The following is a 23,001-nucleotide window of genomic DNA, read 5'->3' on the forward strand; positions in this document are numbered from 1 at the left end:
TTGTAATGTTTTCTTGTTGTCTATCTGCAATTACAAATAACTAATTAATCATCATTACGAAAATATTAAACTCTAGTTTTTAGGAAATTTCTGAACTACGACCGTTTATAGTGTTTACTTTTTAATACAACAAAGTGAAATCGTAAGTTTTTAATTACGTAAACATGAAATAAAAAAAGATGACATAATTTAGAAACATGGGGGTAATTTTTATTAGTATTGTACGGAAAAAAATATTGTAAGTATATATACAGGGTGAGTCAATAAGAGTCATCTCATTATTTATTAAAAATAGAAAGAAAAAAATTGAATTGAAGACCAAAATTGTATAGTTCTTTGAGGACCATACAATAACAGTTATTTTTTGTATCAGCTTATTTATGTATCAATTTCAAATGATGCCCGGGGTACACTTTATGTCGTACCGCTTAGTATTTCATATGTAGAACTAAATTATTTCCTCGGATTTTTGATTTTTAAATTTAAATTTAAAATCATTGGATTTCTTGGATATTTTTTTTTAATTGTTTTTTTATTCATTTAATTTTTTCGATTTTTTTGATAATTTTTATTTTGATTGGTTTTTTGGATTTTTTAAATTCTTTGATTTCTTAGATTTAATTTTTGGATTTCTTTAGTTTTTTAAGTTTCTTGGATTTTTTGGTTTATTTAGTTTTATAAGTTTCTTGGATTTTTTTGGTTTATTTAAATTTTCTGATTTTTGGATGCTTTCGATTTTTGGATTATTGGACTATTGGTCTTTTTGCATTTGTGGATTTTTTTTGCTTTTTGGATTAAAAAAAAAATGAATTTTGCCTGTTATCAAACACAGGTTGTCCTTTCAATTTCAATAAATACGTTCAGTTGATTTCTAGCCAATTGCATTTTCTGTTGACGTTATGACAACTATTCTTAATGCTCTAGGGGATTATTTGGTCAATGGTACAGTTTTCTGTATTTAAGACGGGGCACACCACTTATTTTTGACAAACAGAAGACCTATATATTTTTACATATTCTAATTAACGCCCCCTTAAGCTTTATAATCGCAATTTACGTTTTAAATTCGATGTGATGTCCGCCAAAAAATGCGTAACGGTTATTTTTAAATCTGTCTTACAGTATTTTGTGGATAGATAAATGATAAATATAAAGGCATTGCAATTTTTAAACGTCGACATTTCAGTTTTTTCAATTATTCCGTTTTTTCCTTTTTTGTCAACTATTTTGTGTACTTGTTTAAAGTTGATATTTGTTGCGATTTTTTACTTTTTTTAAGAGATGCCCCTACACCCTGAAAGAATAGAACAAAAAATTGAGCACACGCAATAATAAAATACAAGACGGTCCATTTGAAAAAAAAAACTGAAGTATGGATACATATTTGAATTTGAAATGATAAAGTTTTAGAATTTTTTATAAACACGCTGTATATTAAAATTCGATTTAATTGATACTGATGAATATTGAAACACAAACCTTAAAAATAACATTCCGATTTTTTGTGAATTTTTACATTGTTAAAAAATTGGTCGAAAGTTGTTTCGACAGAACTTCCCTCGCACAGCATTTCGAGTTGACACAATTTTGTGATGACCTCATTAACATTTTTGCAACGTCAAGTATATGAACTTGAATTGGTGCAGTGTAGTAGTTGCTAAGATAAGACTGATTGTGGCAAACGACATACCTTCTAAGAAAATAGAGGGCGGGTGGGTGGGGCTAGTACCTGTTAAGATAAGATTAATTTTGGTAAATGACTGAACAATATTAAGAGTAATCACTGAAATAAATAGGGGGTGGGTGGGTGCTCCTATTGCTTGCTTATAAAAGATTTGTAGGAAAAAGTTAAACTTAGCGCCGCCCACCCACCCGTTCTCTCATTTTTTATATATTATAGATATATGTATTTTGATTAACAATTACCATGCTTACAATAACTTTAAAACGTCTGCAAGATTTCAAAGGATTCAGTTTTGCAATTCTGGATTTAATAATAAAATAAAGCAAATCTGAAAAATATTAATGCAGTGAGAAATCACAAGTATAGACTCATCATATTTTGCATATTTAAGATAGGGTTTAGTCAGCAATATTTTGAGGTGACGTCATCAACTTTTTAGGGGGATGAACAAATACATTTTGACCAAAAATTTACCATGCTTATGATAATTTTAAAATATCTCCAAGATTTCAAAGCATTCCATTTTGCAGTTCCTAATTACACATTCATTAATTTTTTTTTTGAGTCACCCTGTATAAGTAAATCGAAAAAATATGAATGGAATGTTAAATCACAAGTATAGACATTTATGAACTGACGTCATCAATTTTTTTCATATTATTGGTGGAGATGATTATACAAATTTTGGTGAGCGTTTTACCATCTACATCAGGGGCGGCTTGTTCTATGAGGCAGGTGAGGCAATGCCTCAGCCATGACTTTTTTGTTTCCAGTTTAAATTTTTTAATTTTTAGATTTTGCATGTCTGAATTTTTCAGTTTTTCAATATTTCGTTACTCACCTTTTAGATTGGTTCTTTCTATTATTATTATTTTTAGATTTCTCAATTTTTCAATATTTAATTTTTTCGTTTTTCAGTTGTTACATTTCCAGTTTTTTGATTTTTTATTTTGGATGTTTCCACTTTTCGAAGAAACACATCGAAAATACAAGAGCAACATGAAAAAATCCTGCGCTACAATTTTTCAAAATTTCAGTTTAAATAAACTTGTTCTTTTTGTCAAAAATTTAAAAATTCAAAAATGAGAACTTGATTATTTAAAAGCTAAAAATTGAAAACTAAAAACTTGCAAATGAAAAATTGAAAACATGAATTTGAATCATCGTTTAATCCAAATAAAGGAAAATTAAAATATCTACAATTTGAAAAATCGAAAAATCGAAGGAACGAAAAAGTGAAAATCCGGAAACTTAAAAAACCGAAACATCCAAGAAACGAAAAATTGCAGATCGAAAAAATGAAAGAACGAAAATTTGCAAGATCGAAAATTTAAAAATTCGAAAAATTAAAAACTAGAAAACTTGAAAGCCAAAAATATCTACAATTTGAAAAATTGTAAAATCAAAAAACTGTAAAATTGAATAATTCTAAATCGAAAAAGTTAAAAATCTAAGTAACTATAAAATCGAAAAATTGGTCGCAAGCTGTTTCGGCAGAACTTCGCTCACACCTAAAGTACAGTGAAACATATCCAGCATTTTTGAGTTGAGTTTTTACTTTACAGAATTTTGTGATGACGTCATTAACATTTTTGCAAGGACATATTGTATTCCCAAATTTTTCTGCGAAAATGGAGTGAACCGTTCTTGATTTAATCAATAAAATAAATTGACACATTGATTAATTTCTTTGAGCCACCTGTATAAGCAAATTTAAAAATATGAATGCCATGATAAATCACAAGTAAAAACTTACGTTACTATGGAAATTTGCAATTTAACACCTTTAAATTTCACAAGTTTTTACAAGATTAATAGGGGCAAAATCCGTTTTATTTTAACAAGTACTAGGAACCCGCCCCCTGTTTTCTCAGAGGATGTCATTTGCCGAAATAAGTCTTATCTTAACAAGTACTAGGCCCCACCCACCCACCCTCTCTTTTCTTAGAGGATACGTCATTTGCCAAAATCAGTCTTATCTTACCAAGTACTAGCCCCACCCACCCGCCTCCTATTTTCTCAGAGGATATGTCATTTGCCTGAACAAGACTTATGTTAGCAAGTACTAGCCCCGCCCACCCACCCTTTACTTCATCAGACGGTAGTACTTGCTAAGATAAGTCTTATTTTGGCAGATGACAGATCTTCGGAGAAGATAGGGGCGGATGGGCGGGACTAGTACTTGCTAAGATAAGACTGATTTTGGCAAATGCCGTGCCCTCTGAGAAAATAGAGAGGGGAGTAAAGAAAGTTATATTGCAATTACTCTATTCAGTTTTAAAGTTTTTCTAAGAATTCTGGATGTCTAGAGTGAAAATTCGACACGGATTTACACACCACAAGTACAAGATCTTATTCTATAAAATTAAAAAAAACTTCTAATTATAAATTTTGGAGATGACGTCATCAAATTGTTGGTGGGGAAAATTAGATAAATTTTGGTTAGTATTTAACCAATACGTGATATTTCTAACATATGTGCAAAATTTGACAACAATCGGTCCAGCAGTTTCGGAGATTACGTATCTAATAAAAATGGATACAGACAGACAGACAGACAGACAGACGGAAACAGGAGACTACTTTTTTTGTATCGAGAAATAGAAAATCGGACAACTAACGAATTTTCAAAAACTCAAAAATGGGTGTTATTAAAAAAATGCTCAGTCAATACGATGTAAATAAACGCGATGAAAGCAATTAAAAATTAGTTAGTTAAGAAAAATCTAGATATAAAAATTGAAAAATCCAAAAACTGTAAAATCGTGAAGATTTCAGTTTTAATAAATTTGTTATTTTTTAATTAAATTAAAAATTAGAATCTGGGAAAATGAAACATTTTAAACAATGGAGACCTTAAAAAACTTAAAAGCTAAAGTAAAAATTGAAATCTCGATTGATTGAAATATCGAAAAATTGCAAATAAAAAATCTGGGAAACCGGAAATTTTCAAATCAAAAAATAAAAAATACCAAAAATTGTAAAATTGAAAAATTAAAGACTGAAAACTAGAAAATCTAAAATCGGAAAACTGTGACTCGAAAAATTGAAGAAACAAAAATTCACAAATGGAAAATTTGAAAATCAAAATTTGTATTAAAAATCGAGAAACTGAAAAATCCAAAAACTGAATAAACGATCTAGAAATTTAGAAATCCGACTAACTGTAAAATCAAAAAATTGTAATTTAAAAAATTGAAAAAATCGAATGTTGATAAACCAAAATTTTGAACTTAAAAATCGAAACAATGTAGAATTAAAAAATTGCAAAATAAAAATCGAAAAACTGCAAATCGAAAAATATGTACCTATGTAATTTTTTCGATATTTAGATATTTGAGCATCTTGTGCTTTGCCTCATCAGCTTCTCAACTCACGAGCCGCCCCTGATCTACATGATAGACAGATGGAAACGGAAGACCTATTTCTTCGTACGGTAGGGGTCATGAAAGGTCGAGAAAACGTGAAAGTAAAGAGTCGGTCGACGGACTCGGTTACAGTACTTCCTTTGCTTACGTTCAGGAAGTAAAAAAATCAAGAATAACGTGCCAACGTCGCATCGGAATTTCAAAAATAAAGAAGAGACTAATGAAAATATACAAATATGGCTTTCTATTCAAAACTAGGTACTAAGTTGTGCATTTTGTCTCAAAAACAGAATATCCACCTACTGAAAATAGTTTTAATATACGATCCTCACTTTTAGTTGGTGACTTTTTTCGCCTCTAATAATAATAATTAATGAGATCAAGGACCGCGCGCTTAGTGACTCAGCCTGTATATATCAAATGTGGAATACAAACAAGGCGACATCGTCACCAGCTTATTAGTAATATTTATTAACAAAGGGATAAATTTTAACGCAGATTGTGCCTATTTTTAGTAGCGTACACATTTCGACGCAATTTATTAATGACAGAATTAAAAAATGCTTCTCGTTAAATCAGAATGGCAATAAATTATGGGAACATCTCATAACATTATTCCAAGAAAATTAACGTTAAACAATATATTTCGTAAAGTTTAAAAATGTAGGTAACAGCTATGTGCTTAAAAGAGAGCAAACAAGCCACAAAGTGGAGATGATGAATTTCCTCGTATTTGATAATTTGAATAAACTCTGTATTATACTAACTTTACTTAAATTATTAAAAATTCTTCGCCTACCCATTGCATAAATGTTGTTTTGTTTGACCATTTTATATTAAATAAATTATAGGAGTAGTATTGTACAATACAATCAGGATTTTTGTATTGCACCTACATAAAATTAATCAGTAATATTTTACTTAAATATTGTTTGATATTGCCAGACGACTATATTTCTCATATACAACACTTATAAAAAAACTCACAATTTACATAACTTAAAAACAATAAATAAATTAAGAATGGGATAAGGTTTGCTCAGCCTCTGGTGAGGTCACATTCATAATACTTTGGAGTATCTCAGTCAGTTTTCGAATAGTTGCGTTAAACTTCTGTGGTTTATTTTTCCATTCCACGAATAAATAATACACTGGGACACCTAAAAAAAAAAAAGAAATTAGAACCCGAAAAAAACAAGAAAAACAAACCATACCTGACAACGTGATTGCAGCCCCGATGACAGTATTCCACGGCTGGGTCGGTATAGGGAATATCACCACAAATGCGCAACAACACAGGAACAAAATGGGAATAGCCAAATTCACTTTGATTGGTCTTGGCATATCGGGTTGCTTATATCGCAACCACAACATTCCTCCTACACTGGCCGCCACCGAGAACCACAAAATCTGTCCATAGTAATTAATAAGAATGAAAACATCACTGACTAGTAGCATCGCCAAAGAGGTAACACACTGCAAGTGATACGTGTAAGTAATATTACAACCCAAGAATAACTAACCCATACCGTAAAAATAAGCGATGGAATGGGCGTCATTCTCCTAACATGAATAAAAGAGAACAAGTCCGGTAAATGTCCTTCTTGAGATCCGGTGAGAAACAGTCTTGAAGACGTGAAGAGAATTCCATTTACGCCCCCGAAGGTGGAAAGTGCCACAAAAATAGGCACCAGCCACTGAAGCTGTCCAAACATTCGGGCGCCAAAGGAAACGGCGACAGCCGGAGAGCTTTCGATCTCAATTCCGGAAAGCACGGTAAAGTATGCCACATTTGCCAGAACATAGACGCCAGTTACCATGGGGAGGGCGATCCAAATAGCTCGGGGGAGGTTTCTGGAATGAGTAATACGTGGTTTATTACAAACGAGCATTCCGGAAAAGTGTTCATTATTATTGTGGATGTGTGGTTAATAATGGGTAATAATAATGTTATGAGGATGCGTGAAAGCACTTAATGCGGAACTATTAATTTTATAATAAATCGGATATAACATCGCAAAATTTTATAATTTTTCGTGTACTTTAGGGACGAGGGAAGTTCTATCTATATAAATAACCTTAGAGCAATTTTTTAGTTTTATTTATAATTATTTTATTACACTTTATTTTTATATTACACGTTTTAGTCAAATCCATCCCCTTTTCGCATACTCTTCCACAATAACCACCAACTTCTCCATATGCAGCTCTGTGGGTTCATTATTTCCAATATCCGTTGGTTCAATCTCCGCCCAATCTTTCACCTTCAACTTAGGTGCAAAAATAGGTATAAGCATCAAAACTGTGTCCACGAACTGTGTATGTTTTGCCTCAAAATCCAACTCTTTCTTAAATTCTTCAAAGCAAAACGGTTTCGTATCACACTTCAGTTCCTTCAGTACTCCGATCAAATTTTCATGGTAGTACCGAATCAAACCATCACAGTTCTTTCTCAAAACATCATTGCGCAAGCTCGAAAACAAAAAGAACAACACATCCTTAGCCGGAGAAGCGTAGGCACTGATTTGAAAATCCACCAACCTACTCTCAACAGCTTTACCATTTTCGAACTTCACCATAGCATTGTTAACCCAACAATCGTTGTGGGAGATGCTCGCAAACGGCTCGCGGGGTGGAGGTGGACCTTTCATATCGAAATTAACTTTCTTCAAACGTTCCAAATACGGTTCCAGTCGAGGAATGCTGTGGATGATCTTCAAGTACTTGTCTTTCCAGTCGTCGTGTGCTTCCTCAGGTAGAGTGAGCGGCGTCAAGTACGGTCGAACTTTCTGATTGAAGATTTTCGGTTCTTGCAGTTTTAGAGCGATCCCGATTCCGTGCAGCTGCGCCAAATCGCGAAGGATGAGTTTGGAGGTGTCTAAATCAAACCCTTCCGTCCGCTCCACGTTGACAAAACCACTAACCTTCAGATTCTCTAGAAGCAATACAGCGTCTTGATCAATTTTGTCGTCTTTGTGGTGCAAATTCGGTCGACTTCCGTAATACTTCGCCGCGAAGTTCATCACCTTTTTCACGCCGTGCTTTTTCTGGAAGCTCCTCAAAGTGGGAATGATGGTTTTGTAGAACGCGATTTCGTTGCGGAAGGTCACCGGACTGTCGAACATTTCTTGCATTTTGGGATTCGGGGGTAGAGTTTTGGCCACAACTTTGAGTTCGTGGTTGCTTTCGGTGGTGACGTCCACACTTAACATTAAACTTCCGTAATTTTCGCCCGGTGCCGTCAGACATTTGATTTTTGTGAACGCGATTTTTTCGTCGAGTTGGAGGAGGTCTTCTAGATTGGGAATCTTTAAGTCAGACATGTTGTTTGTGGTATTGACACTGCAATACTGTCCGACGAAAATATCATAATGATATGATAAGTTAACTGCGGTTTGAGTGGCGATAAATCATTATGTTGTTGCTACTGATGGATTCAAAGAAATTGATCTTTATGCTGACGACGGAAGATAAGAAAGATAAGAATAAGAAATGAGAAACCCATTTTTATTTATAAGTTTTAAGAAATATATTGGGGAAATTTAATCAGTTCAAAATTCATCGGATTTCTTTGCTCGTCGCCTCTAACAGTACAGGAATACCAAAATACTATGAATCATAATCATCAATGACTCATAGGTCTAAGAGGGCACTGATTTGTTCCGCCTCTTTCGAACTGAGTAACACTATTGTTGTATGTTTAATTGGTTGCATTATTCCAAACACAAATTATTTTTCAGTTAACGGGTCTACTTTAGAAAAAAATTACAGTTCGTCTTTGCATATAATAACTGCACTAGTTTTTATAAACATTTTGTAGCCCTAATAGATACATAAAGAAAAAAAATCGACATATTGGTTCCTGTCTTTTTGTGAAATTATTACTTCTACAGAAGAAACCTTGAATCTGAAAAAATGCGAGATTTTCTAAATTCTTAATCACTTTCATTCATTATTATTACAATTGTTATCAATACTTAATACTATTAACGAGAATTGTATAGGCATGCAATAATAATCTAATTAAATTTATAACTGCATTCACTACACACGTAACTGTAAGAAACCTCTTTCTATGTCAAGATTATTTACGCCCTTTTTATTAAGTAACTCAATCAGCTTAAAATCACGTTCGATCCAGTGCAAGCGCTTGAATAAAGCGAACTACAATAAAAGACTTTTAACAGTAACGAGAAAACCGTGATGGTAAAGAATAGCGTCTATGTTTAATTCAGCATTCCCTTCATCCATTTAAAGATCACGTCATGTCCTTCACAAAGATCAAGCTTTTTTCCGTTCCAATAATTAGTAAGTCGACAAGATCTGTAAACTTACTTAACCCATTTAAACAATTAAGATGTAATTGGACTTTCTATTAAATGCGAAGCTTCATTAAATCGAATTTGTGAGATACGACTCATTTGCTGTGGAAACTTAAATATCCCAGAAACTAGATTATTCCTCAAAACACGCTAAATTATTGGGTTTTACTCACTTGTATGGATCTTGAAGTTCTTCAGTAACGAAATTGAGGAAATTCCAGCCCCCGAAAGCGAACAAACCGGAGTAGAATCCTAAAGCCAGCTGGGAAACTTCGAAATTTCCGTCGAAGGCATTTTGAAAATTTTCAGTATGGCCTGCGAAACAAAACTGATGAAGGACGAATACATTATGCATGGGTTTTATGGGTGGCAACAGCATGAGGGTCAAAGAACGCACACATTTCCAGGAATGGGTTAATTAATCGTAAAAGTTTACAAAGAATCGTTTCTGACAATAAAATAGTCTTGCAAAAAAATGTGTGGATCATTTAGAGCGAAATGTTCCAAAGTAAAGTGTTGCAGACAAAGTAAAAGATTAGGTAAGACTTCATCAACTCAAGAGCTGTAAGTGTGTCAAGAAGTAAAAAGTAGCAATCAAGTGAATGGAATTTCGCCAGCGAAAAAATTTTATTTTCTTGTGTACATACATTAATGTGGATATTTTTAGATTGTGCAACTTTTAGAAAATGTCACTTACCGTTGATGGTTATATCGTAAAGTCCTGTAAGGATGATGACCACTAAAGCGAATAGCTTTGCCGCCGTAAAGACGCTTTGTATTCGCATAGCCCATCTGACGCTGAGACAATTAACTGCAGTCAGAAGACCTGAAAACGAGGGATGTTATTGTAGATTAATTCATGCTTCGTTAGTTATCTCTTGATCCGGCATATGTTGATAACAAGATATATCCTGTTTTGCATATCCAGTGATGAGGTAAAATCAAGATAATTATAAATGATTGTTTTTGGTATAAAAGGTTACGCAATCAACTGACATTTTCATTTAGGTTTATACGTTTTTTAATATCATAAACAGTGCATTTCATATAAAAAATAAAAATGCTTGCTGAATTGAACAAAACGGGGGAGAGTTTGAAGAATACCAAAATGTACAGATGATAAACATTTCTGTTTGTGTTTTTTTTATAGTTATAATTCTTTATCTTTAGGTATCTATTGTTATTTTTCAGTACCCAGTTATTGGTGCTGCATTGTGTTATTGTGTGACTAATGCGCCATGTTCACCATCACTAATTTCGTACATTTTAATTGAGCTCTAAGTATTAAATCGAAAGACAATAAGGTATTGAGAGATTTTTATATGGTGGTACGGCTATCAGGAAAACAAAATTTTATTTTATAATTTTAATTTTTGTTGTTGTTTTCTCGACGTTCCACAACTCCCAGAATATGAAAAAGTAGATGTCCCATTTTTGTTTGTTTGTTATCTGTCGTCTACAAGCTACTGCACTGATTGTTGTCAAATTTTAGACGTATTTTAAGAATATCATGTAGACGGTAAAACACTAATCAAAATTTATCTCTTCATCTTCACCAATGTTTTGCTAAATAAAAGTATTTCCTATTTCAAATGCGTAAAATAATATGCTTTAATACCCGATTTATTAACTGTCTGTATTTTCAAGCTGCATGTACAATAATGTACATTCTTGAAAAAAAAAAAAAAAAAAAAACATTAATCCATGTTTTCAATGACATGTAGCTAGTGTTATTAAATAGCTGGCTATTTTTAAAAATAGCTTTAGCAACTGAATATTTATCCGGTTTTAAATTTGAATTTTTAGCCGAAATTTATCCAAGATTAATCTGATCCGGTTATCTATCCACACCATCAGTAGAAGATGAATTAAGTTATACCGGGTGCTGTTTTAAATTTCTGTTTTAGTTGGCCATGACGCTTACGTCAGCCGTTTTAATTGGTGATGATCAACTAGAGTAGAAATTTAAAAAATCACACATCAACTGCGGAGTCTGGGAAAAATAGTAAAAAATTCCTTCTCACATTTTGGTGGAGTTACAATGATTTTAAAATTGGTTCTTCTGCTACATTTAACAACTAAACAACACATTTATTATCACAATAACTAGTAATAAAACTTTTTGTTAATATTTCCCTGGCTCATGACCATGTTTAATTACCATTTCAGTTAGAATGTACAAAGATATGGTTGTGTTGTTTTTATAATAATTTGATAAAATTCCATTTGACAACAATGTTTACCTGATGTACAGCGAAGGTATGATAAATTACCAAAAATCGTGTAAGCAGTTAAAAATGTTTGACGTATCAAAAATCGTCAGTTTTCAAAACCTTACGTTTTAAATGTTCGCAGTTAGTTAGGTCCACTGGTGTTTTATTTTCGTATTACTAGCCCCGCCCTCCCACCCTCTCTTTTCTTAGAGGATATCTCATTTGCCAAAATCAGTCTTATCTTAGCAGTTACTAGAGCCGCCCACCCGCCCTCTCTTTTGTTAGAGGGTATCTTATTTGCCAAAATCAAAACTAAGCCGGAAGTATTCACGCATTAGGTACGTGCAGTGTTGCCAATTTTTTTATTATCTTTTTGGGGCGTCCGAAACCCCCGTATATAACGTACTGAAGAGTTAATCCGCCATTTTCCAGATATTCGGTGTATTTGATTTTTTGATTTATTATTACAGTATTAAAGAAACATTAAATATACGGTAGGTGTATAGGGTGTTTCATTTAAAAAAATTAAATTGTGTGTTACGTCTTAAAACAGAACACTTTGTATAGTTAAAAATAAGCTTAGTGACTCACTCTGTATATCGAAACTGTCAAAAATACAGGCTGGGAAAGCAGCTCCTGGGTGCTAGTGTTACATATTATACAATATTTGATTGATCTTAAATTTTGTGTTCATGTTTATTTCCAGAGCGCACTGAGGAAGTGTTGTAATGGTCACTTCCATGTTTTTTCGACGTTTCATGACCCCTAGTGTCTCCCGTTTCCCTGTCTGTCAACGTCGATTTTGATTACACAGATAATCTCCGAAACTATTGGACCGATTGTTGTCAAATTTCAATGTGATTTAAGAATGTCATGTAGATTGTAACACGCTAACCAAAATTTGTCTAATCATCCCCAACAATTAAATGGCGTAAACTCTGTTTTTCATAGTAACTCCTATTTACATGTTATAACATAACATACTCCTATACTTGTGGTTTATGATTCCGCCTTGATTTGTATCACAATTACTTTATAAAAATGTGCAATATTTGCCACGAGCATCATGTAGATGATACTTTGGTTACCATGGACCGTGGATTTTCGTCGACATTTTTTTTTATAACACAATAACTGGATAACTTTAGATCAGCTTTTTCTAATAAAAATTACTCTGTGACAGGTTAGCGGCAATATTGACTAAAATTATAGAGGGTCCTAATGTAGTTTGAATAATAAATGTAATTAATCCTCACAAGGAAAAAATTACAGTTAAACAAATCTAGTTTTTTAAACAAAATAATAAAATTAGATTTTGAGAATCTTACTTTTTTGTGATAACCCCTATAAATTAATATAAAGATATAAACTACAAGTAAAGAACATTTTAGCAAAACCATAACAACAGTTTTTGAGTCAATAAAATAAATTGTTTCATTTTTTGAATTACCGTGTATAATATTATTATTATACAACATTCCTTTTTGAATATTTCCACATTGTATGTTATAAAAAGTGGTGATTTTCTCCTCACTTTGATTCGACTTTTGACAAGTTTAAGAATTTTAAATTTTTATCAGGAATTTTTAATCTATACGCAATCTTTGCTTAAAATTGAAAATACTACAGGATTTTGTTGAGGTTTAGTCGCTTTCTTTTAAATCATCTAGTTTTGCATAAACTTTGTTCAAGGTTTCTAGTCTAAAAACGGGTTAAATAGATATGACGATATGAGCAATAAATAAATGCACTGGTATTAAATGCAAGTGCATTCATAAATACTTTCTTTCACTTTTAAACCACAACGAATCATAAAATCGCGATTAAAAAATTCCGATTAGATAAAATTCTCAATATCTACAATATACAACAGGCACGAAAGAAAATTGTCTCAGGACAAAAAAACTATGAAAGAAGCAAAAAAGTGTTTTCTAAGTTTACTAAAAAAATTAATTTTAATGTAACGGTAATTTACTTTCTGAACAAAAATACAGTCAATTATAATTAATTAATTATGTATTAAGCTGTGCTGAAGTTCACTCTTTATTCAAATGTCGATATATGTATTGATTAAACACGAATTTTCAACCCGAAGATAAAAACCAAAAACATCTCTTGGACAAGAAATTTGAATATTCCTAAATTTTCTAAATCACCATTCCAAGTCCAATAAACTCATTTTTGTGGCACAAATCGATAAAAGTGCTTTTTTAAATTACACAATATGTATAACACCAATTCAAATAAAACGAATTGTCTATCACATCCTTATTTTAACATTATGCAAACAAATATCGAGCAAACCCCTTTATTAACTTCCGATCTGAGTAAATATTATCATCTTATCAGTGTAACTATAAATAATAACATGCACGCGTACTCAGCGCGTTTCCACTCCCATAATCGCACCTCCACAAAACAATTCAATATCACCTTATCTAGCCCCGCCTGCACAAATTTAAAATACTTCCTAAAAATTTAAGGCGACCACCGCGTTCGTGCAACTATTGCATCATGCATTTTTTTCAGGTAAGTCGGCGTGGGTGAAACAGTCGCGTGTGTTATTTTCCCTTTTTTTAATTCTCCCAGGGATAAGTTTATTTTTCGCAGCTTAACCAATTTACGACATACCGGAGCCGCACGACCTTAAACTAAAATCAGTTACACAACCGTATTACTTGTGACATTATCTTAGCAATAAACACACCTCCCACCAAAAGAGGCCAGCACAGGATTCGAAAATCTAAATCGAACCCCTTGATGAAAATTATTTTCATAGCGTATTTGCGTAAAATGTCAGTTTAAAACTAAGTTGCCACGAAATTTGACATCCAGGTGTGGTAATATGGACTGGTAAGAAACGGTATGCTGCATATCATGACAGAGTTTTTACTCCATAAAGATTTAAGTGCGAATTGCTTTAGCCATATTATTATAGATATGACACAATGATCCGCGTTTTGATAATAAAACAATTTATGAACGTTCACAAGGCTGTCGGATACAAAATAATGTAACTAAACTTACTGTTTACACTATGAAGAACATGTTTTTTATTTTAGCTACTTCACCCAATGTTTAATGTCTTTCGTTAAAATCTAAAATTCGGCTAGTGAAATATACCAGTACTTTTCATTTTCAGATATTACAATTGTTAAATATTTTACAATGACAATACTACAAGGGAAATTTTCATAAGTTTAATTTTAACAGTAAAGTCGTATTAAAGCAACAAGTTGAGACTCAAGATTGTTTATTTACATGATATGAAAAAAAATCTGTCATGTTATAAATACATGATGGGAATGTAAAACCGCAATATTGATGGCTATGGAAATTTCCATGTTGTAGGTAACTAATATAGAAATACGTACCGGCAGGATCGACGAAGTCAAATGATTTTTGTAGAATAGATGGATAAATAAATTTTAAATAGTAGTCCATTATTTTTATGGTAATTTAAAAGTCACTCCAAAATTTCATAGTAATTGGTGAGTACAGTTTTGGAGATTACCTGTCGAATAAAAGCGCCAACAAATAAATGACAGACAGACAAAAGTGGGAAATTTGTATTTTCGTATTCAACGTGCTATGGAAAGTTGAGATTAGACATTCTTCAATAATCTCTCTTTTAGACATTTCTCAAGAAGAAAAACAAATCCTGTATTGTCGAATATCACAATATAAAATTATGCCTTCATTTAAAATAAATAATATAACAACAAACTATATTCTACTGGTATTCACTCGATCAGTTTTAGAGCTTGGATATAGGAATCCACTATCTCTTAATTAACAGTTCTTTGTAAGTTTTCTATTAACTTAGGTTTGTATTCTAGGTTTTGCGACTTTATAATTTTCCACTTACTTCAAACGTAATGCAGTGAATAATGCCATTTTTGGTTATGCCAGTGCAAAATAGTTATTTGTGTATCAAGGCCATAAAGAAGAACTTTTTCAGCCGATCTGAAGTTTAATCACATTCTCTTTGGCCGAGGTACACACAACGTTTGTTAGGTGACCAGACAGAAAAATTATTGGTTATGTAACTGATTTTGACGTTAGAAAATGTGTTTTCGTTATTGGAGGAAAAGCCCTGCAGACTTGATAAAAACCAAAGTGCTACTTTGCTCTACCGCCAAGAAAAAATATTATTTAGCAAAGTGATACTTAGTTGATAGTTAAAAAAAGTTTAGAAAGCCACAAAAACTTTCTCCTATGTTTGAGAGGTGCACACGATGTTTTCTATGACTGAAATTAATTTAATTATTTTATTATTAAAATTTTTGGAATCATTTAATCTTGAGGTTGTGTTTTTAAGTAAACGTTTATAATTTTTTTATTGTTTTTAATTTCTGCGTGAGATATCTTGTGTAGCTCTTCACAAGATGCGAAAAAAGTGATTCTTCAAATTTTGATTTTAAAATTGAAACAGAAAAAAATTAAAAACGATCACTACAGACAAAAAGATTATTAATTTTTTTAAGAAATGTTTGTATTTTTGAGTTCTTATGACAACTGTAATTAATAGGCTTATTAAAATTAGTCACAAATGAACGGATTCTTGGCAAAAAAATATGTGTTATAATAAAAATTATTATTTGACATTTTTCGGAAAGAAAAAGCTATATTTTTAGAATATAAAACCCGTTCGATAAAAAAATAATTTTAGACATATAATCAACATTTTTGATGGATATTAAAATTAGTCATAATTAAACGAATTCTAGATGAAAAAATTGGTCTAAAGAGTTTAGACAGTACTTCCCTCGCTGTCGGAAACGTGACGACTGCATGCCTATTATGTTTTTTTTTCGCAGTGGATTTCAAAGAATTCGGTTTTGTAGTTCCTGAGTAAATCAATAAAATAAATTTACGCATTCATTAATTTTTTTGAGTCACCCTGTATATGCAAATCTAAAAAATATGAATGGAGTGATAGATCACAAGTACAGACTCATCATATTTTGTACATTTTAGATATGATTTATTCGGCAAACTTTTGAGCTGACGTCATCAAGTTTGTGGAGAGGATAAGCAAATATATTTTGACTAAACATTTATTATGCTCTTTATAACCTTAAAACATCTGCAAGATTTCAAAGCATTCGGTTTTGTAGTTCCTGATTAAATCAATAAAATAAATTTACGCATTCATTAATTTTTTTGAGTCACCCTGTATATGCAAATCAAAAAAATATGAATTGAGTGATAAATCACAAGTACAGACTCATCATATTTTGTACGGTTTAGATAGGATTTATTCGGCAAATTTTCGAGCTGACGACGTCATCAATTTTTTGGAGGGGATAAGCAAATGTATTTTGACTAAACATTTATTATGCTCTTTACAACCTTAAAACATCTGCAAGATTTTAAAGCATTCGGTTTTGTAGTTCCTGATTAACTCAATAAAATAAATTCACCCATTCATTAATTTTTTTGAGTCACCCTGTATATGCAAATCCAAAAAATATGAATGGAGTGATAAATGACAAGTACAGACTCATCATATTTTGTGCATTTTAGATAGGATTTATTTAGCAAAATTTTGTGGTGACGTCATAAATTTTTTAGGGGGGATGAGCAAATACATTTAAATCAAAAATTTACCATGTTTATGATAATTTTAAAACATCTTCAAGATTTCAAAGCATTCGGTTTTGTAGTTCCTGAGTAAATCAGTAAAATAAATTTACGCATTCATTAATTTTTTTGAGTCAACCTGTATATGCAAATCCAAAAAATATGAATGGAGTAATAGATCACAAGTACAGACTCATCATATTTTGTACATTAGATATGATTTATTCGGCAAACTTTTGAGCTGACGTCATCAAGTTTTTGGAGGGGATAAGCAAATATATTTTGACTAAACATTTATTATATCCTTTATAACCTTAAAACATCTGCAAGATTTCAAAGCATTCGGTTTTGTAGTTCCTGATTAAATCAATAAAATAAATTTACGCATTCATTAATTTTTTTGAGTCACTCTGTATATGTTAATCCAAAAAATATGAATGGAGTGATAAATCACAAGTACAGATTCATCATATTTTGCACAGTTTAGATAGGATTTATTCGACAAACTTTCGAGCTGACGTCATCAATTTTTTGGAGGGGATAAGCAAATATATTTTGACTAAACATTTATTATGCTCTTTATAGCCTTAAAACATCTGCAACATTTCAAAGCATTCGGGTTAGCAGAATCAAAATTAAATTTCAAAATGTTGTTTTATAATTTTGATTTTTTTTCCAAAAATCTGTACGTTTCGGGTGAAAACTCAATTCGGAATTGTAAACTACATGTATAGGACTATGTTATTTTATACAATTTAAAACCCATTTACTATGTACAATTTTGAAGTGATGTCATCGCATTAGTGGTGGGGATGATTAGACAAATTTTGGTTAGCGTTTTACCATCTACATGATATTCCTAATATAAGTACAAAATTTCACAACAATCGGTCTAGTACTTTCGGAGATTATCTGTCTAATAAAAATCCGGGACGGCAGACAGACGGACAGACGGACAGACAGACGGAAATGGGAGACCTATTTCTTCGTCTTCTAGGGGTCATGAAAGATCGAGAAAACGTAAAAGTAGAGAGTCGGCCGACGGACTCGATTACAATACTTCCTTTGCTTACGCTCGGGAAGTAAAAATGAATTTGTCTTTTGTTTTCTCCTGCCTGTTCAAGGCAAATTAGGTACATTTCTATTTGAATTAGAGTTTAGAAACGGAATTATTTAATAATACAGCAACCCTAGAAACAAAACAGATAGATAATAATAATCTAAACAACCCACAGAAGGAAATTACTATATTTACTTGATTTTCAGGTACTTTTAAAAATTGAAAAAATGTAACTTTAGTTTCCTTGATTTTCCCTTTTCTTTAAAGAAACCAAGCATTAGATTCGGTTCAAAATCCGTCAAAATTAACCCTTTTTTTTTCACATTGATAAGACAAGAAAACCTCTTTTTAGTACATATCAATTATTATTTGCAATTCTCTAAGCAGGATTTGTACTCTTATTGGAAAATCATGTCTACATAAATAAAATTCTATAATAGTAACGTCTCTACTACTTTTTCTATTGAGGAAATTTAAGGTATTTATTTTAAAAATCGTCAAAATAAATTTAGTTATTTTGACAACCTTGGTTGGCAGCCATGCAAGATACTCTAATGTTGATACACCGGGCTCCGCCAAATGTTAATTTTGTTTGAAGTTAAATTAGAAAAAATAAGATATGTTCTGGTTCTTCTTAACTCGTTACGAGTACTTTGAACAGCTGAGCAGGTTTGCATATTAAATTAGGTTTGAGATAAAAATCGTATACCTAGACAGCGATAAAAACACCATCAAAAAGAACCATGGATTTTTTTTTAAATTTGTCTTTGATAGAATTTGGTATTGTTAGATTACCGTTAATTCAAAACTTTGACTTGATAATGCAACAATCAAAGACAACTTTAAAAAAATTGGTCTAAAGAGTTTAGACAGTACTTCCCTCGCTGTCGGAAACTTGACGACTGCATGCTTATTGTGTTTTTTTTCTCATTACATTTTTGTAGTGGGAATTTAAAAAAAAATTGCGATGACGTCATCAACATTTTTGCAAGGACACGTATATCAGTTGGGATAGATGTAGTGTAATACTAAGAATAAAATTATTATATTCTCAAATTTTCGGGAAAATGAATTGGGTCGTTTGAATATTGATTTCTAATAATCAATAAAATAACGAAACAATTTACTCACGTATACCTACGTATCAGAGGCAACTGAAAATCGTGTATGTATAAACATTGTTAATTTAAGATGACAGGCGTAACAGCATACGTGAGAGCCAAACACAGAAACTGTAAACAAAACAACCGTCGGTTTTATTGCTTCGACTTCCGCTTATTATATAAAACATTGGGTTTTATTTTAATTCTTGACGGTGAAATTCACAATTGGTTGATTATAAACATGTCTATTTCACATTCGCGGAATCAAGTGAACGCATAAAACAAATGCAGGTCTGTAATGTTAAAGTCGATGTAAATAAGCGTGCTACCCTTATGTTTCAACCGAGTTTTTCCTTTAACAAATTTTGTGTCTACCAAATTGGGTTGGTTGGGGTGTAATACTAATAATAAGTGTTGCCTTTAATTTAATCAATAAAATAAATTGACTTCATTAATTCTTTTGAACCACCTCTTAAGAAAATCTAAAAAATATGAATGGAATGATAAATCACAAGTACAAACTCATCATATTTTTTGCATTTTAGATAGGATTTATTCAGCAAAATTTAAGGGTGACGTCATCAATTTTTTTAGGAGGGATGAACAAATACATTTTGAACAAAAGTTTACCATGCTTATAATAACTTTAAAATATTCCCAAGATTTCAAAGCATTCGGTTTTGTAATTCCTGATTAAATCGATAAAATAAATTCACGCCTTCATTAATTTTTTTGAGTCACCCTGCATATGCAAATCCAAAAATATGAATGGAATGATAAATCACAAGTACAGACTCATCATATTTTGTACATTTTAGATACGATTTATTCGGAAAACTTTTGAGCTGACGTCATCAGTTTTTTGTAGAAGATAACCAAATATATTTTGACTAAAAATTTATTATGCTCTTTATAACCTTAAAACATCTGCAAGATTTCAAAGCATTCGGTTTTGTAGTTCCTGATTAAATCAATAAAATAAATTTACGCATTCATTAATTTTTTTGAGTCACTCTGTATATGCAAATCCAAAAAATATGAATGGAGTGATAAATGACAAGTACAGGCTCATCATATTTTGTACATTTTAGATATGATTTATTCGGCAAACTTTCGAGCTGACGTCATCAAGTTTTTGGAGGGGATAAGCAAATATATTTTGACTAAACATTTATTATGCTCTTTATGACCTTAAAACATCTGCAAGATTTCAGAGCATTCGGTTTTGTAGTTCCTGATTAAATCAATAAAATATATTTACGCATTCATTAATTTTTTTGAGTCACCCTGTATATGCAAATCCAAAAAATATGAATGGAGTGATAGATCACAAGTACAGACTCATCATATTTTGTACATTTTAGATATGATTTATTCCACAAACTTTTGAGCTGACGTCATCAAGTTTTTGGAGGGGATAAGCAAATATTTTTTGACTAAAGATTTATGATGCTCTTTATAGCCTTAAAACATCTGCAACATTTCAAAGCATTCTGGTTAGCAGATTAAAAATTAAATTTCAAAATGTTGTTTTATAATTTTGATTTTTTTTCCAAAAATCTGGACGTTTCGGGTGAAAAGTCGATTCAGAGTTGTAAACTACATGTGTAGGACTATGTTATTTTATACAATTGAAAACCCATTTACTATGTACAATTTTGAAGTGACGTCATCGCTTTAGTGGTGGGGATGATTCGACAAATTTTGGTTAGCGTTTTACCATCTACATGATATTCTTAATATAAGTACAAAATTTCACAACAATCGGTCGAGTACTTTCGGAGATTATCTGTCTAATAAAAATCCGGGACAACAGACGGACAGACGGACAGACGGACGGACAGACGGACAGACGGACAGACGGACGGACAGACGGACAGACGGACGGACAGACGGACAGACGGACGGACAGACGGACAGACAGACGGAAATGGGAGACCTATTTCTTCGTCTTCTAGGGGTCATGAAAGATCGAGAAAACGTAAAAGTAGAGAGTCGGCCGACGGACTCGATTACAATACTTCCTTTGCTTACGCTCGGGAAGTAAAAATCCAAGGTTGTCCTTGATTGTGTTTTTTATTGCTCTCTCAGTACAACTCACTAGCGTAAATCCATGTAAAAATGTAAATTCAAAAATATGAATTACATATTGAAGAAAAAATTCAAATTACAAATAAATAAAAATGGAATTTTAAGACGAGTCGATGCGAAATGACTCTAGAAATTGTGCTTTCTTCAGAATTCGGTGTGTTTTTTGAAACACTTGTTATATACAGTCCACTTCTTATGGGTTTTTTTACGCTACTAACTTAAAACTGGATCAGTATGGAAAACTTTAAACCAATTTTATAAATTAGTAAAACATGATTTTGTTATTTTCATCAGAGAACTTCACTTCTTTGGGAAAAGTGTAGATGAACTTATCATTACATAAACTTAAGTATCTAATAATCAATCAAAATAAATATCTCCTATACAATTATAAATAAAACAAAACAAACAAATCTTTCATATACTTCAATCCTACGCAAATACGTATCCAACCGAACTCTTACTATTAACTTCTTATCTCCTAAATAAAGTCACGGTGATTGAATTCGCAATAATGAAAAATTTCAGCCAAACAGAATCCAATATCGCCTTATCTCGCACTCCTTCCCAAAATTAAAGCTCCCTCATAAATTTAAAAACTTCCCACAATAACCGCATTTGCGCAACTATTGCATCATACATTTTTTCAGGCGCCATGCGTGCAACTTCCCTCTTTTTTTTACTTTCCCAGGACCAAGTTTATTTATTTTCCCCAGCCTAAACAATCTGCAACAAACCGGAGCCGCGCGACCTTAATCTAAAATCAGTTACACAACTATTTAAATCATAAATGACATTATCTCTGCACTAACCCCACCTCCCACCAAGAGAGGCCAGCACCAGATTCAAAAATTCAAATGTATCCCAATTCGAATTTCGCAACTCGTACTTACACAAGCACACCCCCGCCAGCAGCCGGACGGCGTTGTCCGGGGGCTGGCAGTCGGGGAAGAACGGCTTGGCGGCGTACTGGGCGAAGGTGAGGGCCACGATGGTCTGCGTCGTGGGCCTGATGATGAGCAGCGCGATCCAGAGCCGCAGGAAAGCGGCGAGCGGCCCGAAGGCGACGTAGATGTAGGCGTAGTCGCCCCCGGACCTGGTGATGGAGGTGCCCAGCTCGGCGTAGCACAGGGCGCCCAGCGTGGAGAAAATCCCCGACAGGCACCACACGATGATGGAGACGCCCACGGACCTGGTGCTGAGGTAGACGCCCGTGGGCGACACGAAGATGCCGCTGCCGATGATGGTGCCGATGATGAGGGCCACCCCGTTCATCAGGGTGATCTTGCGCTTGAGCTTGACGGCCCCGCCGTCGTCGGGGGCGCCGCCGGCGCCGTTGGCGGGTTTTACCGTCATCGCGTGGGTTGCGTGTTCGCGACACTGATGGGGGTTTTAGACGGTTTTCATTCTCTGGGGTGACTTAATTGAGGGGCTTTAACATTGTGGGAAAGAACGCACGTGGTTGACTCAACAGCTCACCGACGCGACATGCGGTTGTGTGCGTGGTTTACGTTACATGGTTACGTATATAGTATTTGTTGGCGCGTTGTGGGGGACTTGCGCAATGGGTAGAT

General features: G+C 32.9%; 2 protein-coding genes across 2 annotated transcripts; both read right to left on the reverse strand.

The window, feature by feature from the left end:
- Positions 1-5,980: 5,980 nt before the first annotated feature.
- On the reverse strand, positions 5,981-22,941 carry LOC135122854 (large neutral amino acids transporter small subunit 2). Its single transcript, XM_064047310.1, has 6 exons — positions 22,321-22,941; positions 10,072-10,200; positions 9,548-9,689; positions 6,582-6,906; positions 6,267-6,528; positions 5,981-6,212 (listed from the first exon to the last, which is right to left on the reverse strand). The coding sequence occupies exons 1-6, from the start codon at positions 22,781-22,783 to the stop codon at positions 6,070-6,072; spliced, it is 1,464 nt and encodes a 487-aa protein (XP_063903380.1). The 5' UTR covers positions 22,784-22,941; the 3' UTR covers positions 5,981-6,069.
- LOC135120083 (uncharacterized) lies at positions 7,132-8,455 on the reverse strand. Its single transcript, XM_064044429.1, has one exon. It carries the CDS (start codon positions 8,373-8,375, stop codon positions 7,200-7,202), a length of 1,176 nt encoding a protein of 391 aa, XP_063900499.1. The 5' UTR covers positions 8,376-8,455; the 3' UTR covers positions 7,132-7,199.
- Positions 22,942-23,001: the final 60 nt, after the last annotated feature.

This window comes from Zophobas morio, unplaced genomic scaffold, assembly GCF_036711695.1.
Source record: "Zophobas morio isolate AGI-343-1 ecotype UQ-CSIRO unplaced genomic scaffold, CSIRO_AGI_Zmor_V1 ptg000005l, whole genome shotgun sequence".
NCBI classification, from domain to species: domain Eukaryota; kingdom Metazoa; phylum Arthropoda; class Insecta; order Coleoptera; family Tenebrionidae; genus Zophobas; species Zophobas morio.